General features: G+C 34.0%; 1 protein-coding gene across 1 annotated transcript; it reads left to right on the forward strand.

Moving 5' to 3' along the window:
- The first annotated feature begins 1226 nt into the window (after positions 1 to 1226).
- Positions 1227 to 1718, forward strand: LOC120199533. Its single transcript, XM_039200586.1, has one exon. The coding sequence runs from the start codon at positions 1227 to 1229 to the stop codon at positions 1716 to 1718; it is 492 nt and encodes a 163-aa protein (XP_039056517.1).
- The last annotated feature ends 8378 nt before the right edge of the window (positions 1719 to 10096 follow it).

The following is a 10096-nucleotide window of genomic DNA, read 5'->3' on the forward strand; positions in this document are numbered from 1 at the left end:
CGGTTATCCATAGACGAGTTCGTTGTTCGGATTACGATTTTAGCTTGGATAAGATACATGTCGGACTCAAATGTTGGGCTGCTCGCACTCTTTCGCTGGCTTGCCGAATAACCCTCGCCAAATCTGTTCTCGCTGCTATCCCGATCTATTTTATGCAAACTTCCCGATTACCAATAGGTGTTTGTAATGAGATAGACAAGTTGGTTCGGCAGTTTATTTGGGGCTCATTGGCTACCAGCAGGAAGTTTCTCTTGTCAATTGGTCCAAACTCTGTCAACCTTTAAACAGAGGTGGTCTGGGTATCCATCATTCATATGATCATAATACGGCGTTCCTATGGAAGCTTGGGTATGCTCTCATCTCTCGCCCAGTTGCCTTCTAGGTCTAAGCTCTAAGACAAAAATACCGTATGCTTGCACTATGTCCGCACTCCATAACCAGGCTGGCTGGCTCACCACTTTGGCGTGCCCTTTCCAACATTTGGGGAACCCTCGGCGAGCACCTGATTTGGTTACCAGGTAATGGTTCTTCAATTCATTTGCTAGATGATGTTGGGGTTCCATCTCTTGGATCCTTGCGTGCCTACTCGTCCTCTCCTCAGGATCCTTTCCTCGCTCTTGGTTTTGAGGATCTAATGAATCTCCATGGGGACTGGGACGTTGCGAAAATCTCGTCGCTTTTCTCCGAGGAAGTTGTTCCTCATATTAGGAGTTAAACCACCTATGGCCGATAACGATGATGATAAACCTGTTTGGAAATAGGATCCGCTGCACAATTTGAGTGTCAACACTGCTTATGATAAACTGGTCAATGCTCGCTGAAATGCTGTGGACCCACTTTGGAATATTGTTTGGTCTCTCCAAGTCCCGCAACGAGCTCGTGTCTTTCTTTGGCTAACTCTTTAGGATCGTCTAATGACCAATCATGAGCGTTACCGACGTGGGCTAACGAAGACACCTATCTGTTCGCTTTGTATTCTGCATGTGGAAACTACTTTACACGTGCTGCGGGATTGCCATGTGGTGCACACTCTCTGGGAATGTATGGTTCCACCCTTGCTTTTGCAAAGCTTCTTTTCCTTTTTTTCTTATTGGATAAAAGGCAACTTGGCTTGACAAAGTACCGTGCCTGCTATGCCATTTTCCTGGGGCTTTCTTTTTCCTACTCTCATTTGGCAAATATGAAAAAGAAGTAATAGCTTTCTCTTTACTGATGCGTGTTTATCAATGGAGGATGTGCTTCAGCTAAGCCTAGCTTGGTCTTCGCATTTTGTTTCTACTCGCTCTGTTTTTGATACTCCTATCACTCGCACCATGACAGCAATCACGTGGCAGCCTCCCCCGGACAAGGGGTTTTACCTCAACACGGATGCGGCGGTGGACTCCATCTCCAGCTTGGGTTCTGCTAGTGGAGTGGTTCGCTCTAGTGAGGGCGTTTGGATGACTGGTTTTCATAAATCGGTAGGCATAACCTCTCCTCTCCAAGTGGAGCTGTGGGCTATCTACATTGGTCTTCAAGTTGCATTGCATTATAGCGTGGAGCTGTTGCAAATCCAATCCGACAGTATTCAAGCCATACAGCTGCTTAATAATCCTACCTCGGCAAGTGCTTCTCTTCCCCTCGTCCGTGCTATCTCATCGTTGCGCTGGCGTCGTTGGTATACGGATTTCCTTTGGACTCCCCGAGAAGGTAACATGGTGACTGATGGAATGGCCTAATTGTATCCTCACCGCAATCACACGCTGTTCACTTTCTCCAATGCTCCTGCTGCTGTTTCCTCGTTAGTTGAGCGAGATGTTATAGGTCCCCTATTTTAAAGCCTCAGTACTCAATTAAGGCTCTGCCTCTTTTACATTAAAAAAATAATTTAAGATAATGAGATTATGTTAAATTATATTGTAAAAGATTATTTATTTAAAATTAAATAAGTTAAATTCATATTCTTTTGATAAAATATTTTGTTTATTATTATTTTTTATTCGATTTAGAAATAATATTAAATAAATAATATTTTATTAAGTTTTGAATGAATTTGAATTCCTTATTAGATAAAAGATATGTTTTATATTATTATTTATTTAAAAAATTTTAGATAAATAATAATTATGTTATTATTTAGGGTCTGTTTGAGGCGAAAACCAATTACGGAATTTGTTTTTCCCGAAATTCCGTGTTTGTTTCACGTAATTCATTTTTCGGAAAATGTTTTCCAGTGTTTGGTTGGAGGAAAACTGGTTGGCCAACGTAAAATATTTTCATGGTCAACAAAATTTCCTTTGTGTTTTCTAGAAAATGACTTACGGTCTGATTTTTCGTAAGTCATGTTTCCAAACTTTTAACTTCAAAGAATAAATACTCAAAATAATTTTATTTTATGAATTTAATATTAATAAAATATTTTAATATCATTTTAATCAAAATATTAATTATTAGAATATTTAAAATATATTTATAATAATATTAATATTATATTTTTAATATTATAATAAAATAATCAATTATATTATAATAATATAAGATATTATATTTTTATTTTAATAATATATAATAAATTATTAATAAAATTTACATTATTTATTAATTTCATAGAAATAATATTATTAAATTATTAATAATGAATAATATTATTTATATATTGAATATTAATATAATAATCTAATAATATTTTAATAAAGATATTTAAAATATAATAATTAATATTTTTAAAATATAATATAATACTATTACTTTAATAAATAATTAATATAATTTATAATATTTTTATTTCAATAAAATATACCAATATTAATATTTTTATTAATAAAAATATAAAAATAATATTTAATAATAAATAAATTATTTTAATGTTTTAAAAATAATTATATTAAGTTTTATGATAAATAATATTATTTATTGTATTTAATATTTGTAATAAATAATTTTTATAAAACTTATCAACTAGTGGAAAAAAGGTTTAAACAACATATTCCAAACATCGTAAAACATTTTCCAGAAAATGTAATTCATTTTCCAGAATTCAATTTCCAGAAAACCAATTACAGTCAAACAAATACTCTTAATTTAAAAGAGTTTTAAATTAAGTATGATAAAAAATGGAGGATTAATTTTAACCCTAATTAAGTCATATATAGAAAAAAAGAGGATTAATTTTAACCCTAATTAAATCATATATATATATATGCTTAGGGTAAATTTTAATCTTCTTTAGCCATCCCAAACACCATAAAAAACATATTTTTCAGAAAAAATGAACTAGCATTTCGTTAACCATTATTGATTCATTCGTGTGTGAATATGTGTAGAGCGTAGTCATCTTTCAGAAAGACAACACCTTTAAAGATCGAAAGAAAATCAGAGATAGCAAGAAATGACTTTCAAACCACATATTAAGGTAATCTCACATTTTATTTTACTATAGTATGATATGCATGAGATCCTAGGATTGATCGAGGTTATTTAAATTTTTATTGTGTTATTCTTACCTTGATTTCCAACACTGATAGTACCTCAAAAATGAATTCTTAAGGTTCTTTGATGACTTTTATCATGGACGCGTGTTGGAAGAAGGGTTAAATCACTCTTTCATCACTCTTCTAATCTTGATGAATATCGACCTATTAGCCTTGTTGGAGGTGTATACAAAATTTTTGCTAAGGTTTTAGTAAGGCCCCTGCACAATTGTTTTGACAGTATCATTAGTAAAAACCAATTTGACTTTATCCCAGATAGACAAATCATGGTTGTACCTTGATCGCCAACAAAGTTATTGGTTGTGTATCCAAGTCTGGTCGAAGGGGGTAGCCTTCAAATTTGACTTTCAAAAAGCCTATGACACTATCAATTGGGATTTTGTTATCCTGGTCATGAAAGAAATGGGTTTTGGGGATATATGGTGTTTGTGAATTCGAAGGTGTATCTTTCAGCAATTATCTTTGTCATTGTTAATGGTGCGTCGACCAATAAATTCAACATCTCTCGCTAAGGTTGCCCACTTTCACCCTTACTCATTAATATTGTGGGCGAATCTTTGAATCTTATGCTAAATAAGGTTGTTTCAAAGGGTTTATTTTGTGGTTTCTCTATTGGGCAAGGTAATAACTCTATATGCTTATCAACTTCAGTTTGCTCGTGACTTAGTGATATTCTATGGATTCTCTCAAGGCCAAGTATCAAATGTTCAGAGAATTCTATGAGTTTTTGAATCGGTATCTGGATTACGATTAAATCTAAATAAGAGTAAATTGTTCAAAATAAATGTTAAAGATGAATCATTATTTCACTAGGCAAATCATATTGGTTGTGCCTCATGTCCCTTCCCCTTAGAATATTTGGGGATCCCACTTGGCCCTTAATAAGAACTCTATCACTTTGTGGGATCCTGATATTAGCAAGTTCATGTCTCAGTTAGCAAGATGGAAATGCAGTTTATTGTTTATAGGAAGAGTATTGACATTGATTAAATTTGGGTTATCAAGTCTTCTAGTGTATTTTATGTCTCTATTTCGGATCCCTGCTTCAGTGTTAAGAAAACTAAATAGCCTTATGTCTAACTTTCGGGTCCTAGATTTGCCTACCGTACCAATATGGAGGGCTTCAATGTTATCAACTTGGATTTAAAAAATAAGGCTCTCCTTAATAAATGGACTTGGAATTTTGGAAATGATCATGATAGCCTTTAAAAACAAACAATTGTTACCAAAGTTAATTGAGAGTCTGGGGCCCTTCTCTGTGCTTCCCCAAACTCAAGATTCTCTTCATGGATTTGGAAAGGCATTGTCGATTTTTTCTAGAAACGATGCAGTAGGTTATTGCATTCATAAAAATATATCTTTATAAGATGATGATTAGAAGATATATTTTCTTTTGGATAATATTTGGAATGGTGATACCCCTCTTAAGAGAGATTCCCTCAATTTTTGTCTTATGTTGTAACAAAAGGGGTAGAATTGTAGATTTTGGCAAAAAAAAAGAACCAAATTGGTCATGGAATATCCAGTTAAGGATAAGGCTATTCAATCTGGAATATCACAATAAGATGGTCTCATCTTTGTCCTGTAGGGGTTTCAATCTAGCAACCTTGATAAAGATTAGCTCTTATGGAAAGGGTCAGGACCGATATTTTCTCGATTAAATATGGTGGCAATTTACTTGCTCAAGCTTTGACTACCTACCCATTATGGAAAAAATTGATATGGTCTGGTATTGTTCCTCCAAAAGTGGGGATTTTTATCTGTTTGGTAATCGAAAGATGAGTTTTTGTAAGAGTGAAACTCTCGAACAAAGGGATTTCTGCTCTTGCAAATCAATTACGCCCTATATGCATGAAGGATCCTGAAACTTTCGAGTATTTATTATTTTCATGTATAGTAACATAGTAGATATGGATGAATATGTATGCCTTATAGGGTATTTCGAATGTTTTAAACAAATATCCTCTTTCGGCTCTTCTATCTTGGAAGAATTTGAGAAAGATTATTTCTAACATAACGATTTGGATGTTTGTCCCCATGCTATTGTAACACCTCGAATACCAGGCTAGTAGTTTCGGGTAATCATTTGGGCTTAGAGTAACCATAGTAGACCTCCTTGATGAGTTGGGCCAAGTTTGGGCTTGGTTGGGTTATGTTTTGGGTCCATATAGGCTTAAAATGGGTATTTTTGAATTGGGGGCAAAGGAGCAGAGACTAAGGAAATAATTTACCCATAGTTTGAAAAAAGGTTGATATCCCTTAATTGTGCATATGTCACACGTTGAGAAGGTGATAACTCTATCTTGTCTTCTTCTACTTCATTCTTTTCTTCTTTGTCGCAAGCCCATCAAAGGTGTTAACTTTGTTATTCCATGCCTTAGTTCGAATATTTGAAGGTAAAAATGATTATCTCCACCCCTAGAGCTTCAATTCAAGCCCAACATCTCAAGGCTTGGCCATGGTGACCAAAGTGGGGGTTTTAGTGGGGCTTTGGGTTTTAAACCTCCAGGGTGTTCCTTGTAACAACCCGAAAATTGGTGATAAAAGTAGAATAGTTAAATAGTTTAATGACTTATTGGAAATATAGTTGAATGTTGTTTGGTAATTATTGAATGAATTAAAGGGTAAAATGGTCAATTGACAAATAAGATTTTTATTTTCCTTTATAAAATAAGGGAACCACGTGGAAGAGGAGAGATTTCTCCAGAGTTTTCTTCTTCTCCTTTCTTCTTCTTCTTCACGTGAAGCCATAAGCAAAGGTAAGATCTCTTGTTGGTTGATATTTAGTTGAATTTAAGATTGAGTTTTGATCATTAGATGATAATTAAGCTTAAGGAAAGCTTAATTTATCTTAAAACCATAAGATAAAGGAGTCAAGAGAGATTAAATATTAGAAGTTTTTAAAGTAAATCTTGAATGAAAGTTGATAAGTTAAATTTGACTTGTCAAGTGTCTAATTAAGAAGTTAGAAGCCATAGAATTGGAATTAAAACATGTTGCAAAGTTGGTATAATTCTTGAGTTACATATGAGGAATAGAATTTTGAAGTTAAAGATGGTTTATATGGATATAAATTGGTTTAAGCATGTGTATATGAGTTAAGAACATGAAAGGGGATGAAAGATGAAGCATTTGAGTTGATTTGAGTGGATTTTCGTACACGAAATGGAATTCTGGGCTAGTGTGCATCGGTACATATTCAACCTGTACCGATGCATCAAGGGTAAATTTCCAAAAATTGTTCAGTGTGTATCGATGCATAGGAAGTGCATCGATGCACCCCTTAAAAATGGAAATATCGAATGCAATTAGTGCATCAATGCATAGGGAGTGCATCGATACACCTCCTTAAGATTAAAACATTGAAGGTGCTTTGTGTATCGATGCATGGGTAGTGCATCGATGCACATGTTAATGGATGCATCGATACACTGTAGAATGTATCGATGCACTTTAATGGGAATTGGAATAAATCATTATTTTAGTTTATGAAAGGATAGAGTAAGTATATTGTTGAGTTAATCGATTGACGAATATGGCCAAGATGGGGGTGAATTGGCAATTAAAATTTTTGTGGAAGCTTTTGTAGAAAATTGAAAGTAATTGCAAAACGATTTAGAGTGGTTCGACTTTATCAACCAAAGTCTACGTCCACTACCTTAGCTATCCACACTAAGGATTTTCCAACTAATTCACTAATTTGTTCTTTCTTTTGAGGACAAAGAGTAACCTTACAGCTCCCTCAAGAATTATACCCCAAATTCTTGAGCACACTCTTTTACAAAGAGAAATACACAAATTTGCAAACTTTCAAGGAAAACCTCACAAGGTAAGATGTTTGCACAATTCTAGAACAAGAAAAGAACACTCACAAATAATTACAAATGAGCACAAATGGTGTTCTTTGAAAGCAAAATGAATATTGAAAGGAAAATTGGCTTGATTTGCACAAACTTGGTGTTTGATGCTTTCTCTCTTGTTTCTTTATAATTTCTTATTGATCAAAGGCTTTAGAACTTGTTTAAATACACCTTGAATCACTTCTGAATGTTGGGGATGATTAGTGAAGATCATATAGCCGTTTTAGTGTGAAAACAATTAATAAAACAACTTGGAGCGTGGGGGAATCGGTACCCCCTATGGGGAATCGGTTCCCTCAGTGTAAAATTCAAATATTTCGACCGTTATACAAGGGGGGAATCGGTACCCCCTGGGGGGAATCGGTTCCCTCCGAGCATACTGGAATTCTCGGAGCCAAACCATTCAGGGGGGAATCGGTACCCCCTTGGGGGGGAATCGGTTCCCTCTGAGCATTCTGGAATTTTTGGCTTTGAAATGGTTTGAAATACTTTGTAAAATTATTTTGAAATTGTTTTAAGATTAAAACTTAATTTTACACTTGAGTAAGGATTAAAAATGATTTTTGAAAGATTTGGAGTAATGTTTTGATATTCGAATAGTTATATCGAATATAATTAGAAAATCATTTGGAAAATCTTAAAATTCATTTATATTAATTTTTTATATCGAAATATCAAAATGTTTTCAACAATCTCCCCCTTTTTGATGTAACAAAACATTTTAGTAATTTTAAGATTTTGAAATCAAAAACGATGTTTTTGAAAAATTACTACCCCTTACTTTAACACTTCTCACATTTATCATTTAAAACACATTTAACACTTCTCCCCCTTTTTGTTAAATCAAAAAGACATTTTAAAGAATCTAAACAAGGTTTTGAAATCATTTAGCCAATTGATTATATATAGTTTAAGCTGCTAAGATCACAAGCAAGAGAAACGTTCGCCATTAGTTCAATATTCATAATTAATGTGACATGGCAAAATTGGTCATATTGCTAAAATTATGTAAATGATGCAATAATGAATAAATCACACCAAATATAGAAGTTCACATAATACATAAATCCAAACAAATTCAAAATCAATCAATCCACAAATTCAAACATTCCAAAATAGTCAAAATGTTAAAAAATAAGTTTGGAGTTCAAAGCAAAACATAGAATCACATATCCGGATCAGAAGGAGGAAAAGGAGCTCGTATAGCGACCATTTCGTGAGTGAGTTCATTAATACGCGCGTTGGTTGCTTCGTTGTTTGCACGCATCTCCCGAAGAATTTCTAATTGTTGAGCTCCCATTGTGGATAAATGGGACTCTATAGAAGTAAATCACGAATCCATGGTAGCATATCGAAAATAGAATGTCTCCATAAAAGATTGAAAATATGGAGGCATTTAATGCGTTTGTTGTGCTTGCTCCTCGGGATGCTCCTCGGGTTGTTCAGGCTCATCTTCGGCCTCATCGATGTCTCGCATTAGTTGTTCAAGCTCGGGATCGTCATCAGCTTCTGGTTGTACTCGTGAAGAACTTGCTCCCGGAGTACTTTCAGACGATCGAATCCATTCACCAGTTTCCTTATCCTTAATCCATCCCGCTCTCATTAAGGAAAGAAGATTAATTTGTTTCTTAAGGGGAAAAACGGCATCTAGACCGACTCTAAGCCCAGCTTTGGAAAACAGATGACTCAAAAAGCAACCGTAAACTAGAGATGAACATAGTTTCTTGTTAGGAACAAGGTTTACGGGTTTTAACAATTTCAGCAAAAATGATCTGAGGTAGGTTTATTTTAATACTGTTTTCAAAACAATGTAACCACCAAAGATCCAAGGCTCTAAGAGTAGAATAACGACCTCCGGATGGTCGAAACCACCAAGAAATCATTAGATGAAGAAAACGTTCATGAAGGTCTAAGACGCTTGCACTATCCCTTCTTTTATAACGAGATCCTAAGATTTGTTTTTCATTTGAAATACCATCATTATCTAATCCGAATGTATTGGCTATGTAAGCTGAGTCAATATATAAGAATTGTCCTAGGAGGTAGGAACGAATTCCTATGGTTTCGGTTTCAGTTTGGTTTTTAACACAAACGACATTAGAATAGAAAATACGAACAAGTTGATGGTAGACAATGGGTTCAAGATCAAAAAGTTTATCAAATTTCCACTCTTGTAAAAGAGGAAGATATTTAAAATTAATATCTAACATAGCTTGACGAGAAGGAATACGTTCTTCCCGGATTTTGTAAGAGTCGAAATATTGATAATACCAAAATCGATGATTTCTAGGACCAGGATGATTAAATCACGAATTTTGGATAGTTAAATTAGGATCAATGGGATTAGGATTAGGAATTGGATTTTAAGGATTTGTAGGTGGATTTGGTTGACGGTGTGAGTGACTAGATGATGACCTAGCACGTTTAGGATTGGACATGGTTTAGGAAATCGGAATAGTATGGATAACCTGCAATTTAGAAAACACATGTATGCAATTCAATCAATCCCAAAACTCAATTGAGTCCTCAATATTTCAAGGTTCTCTAAATCAATCTTAATGGGCAAAGTTTTTGAAAACTTTTGAAAAATACGGTTTTGAGAAACAATATATGTATAGTTTTCATAACAGAAACATAATTCAATCAAAACACAATAATTTGAAGACCATTTTTTTTTAATTTCGAAAATTTCAAATATTTTGGAAAATTCTTGTGTTTTTGATGAAATTAGTTGTAATATCTAGTTTCTAATCACTAAACAATCAA

Source organism: Hibiscus syriacus, unplaced genomic scaffold (assembly GCF_006381635.1).
Source record: "Hibiscus syriacus cultivar Baekdansim isolate YM2019G1 unplaced genomic scaffold, ASM638163v2 tig00000340_pilon, whole genome shotgun sequence".
NCBI lineage: Eukaryota > Viridiplantae > Streptophyta > Magnoliopsida > Malvales > Malvaceae > Hibiscus > Hibiscus syriacus.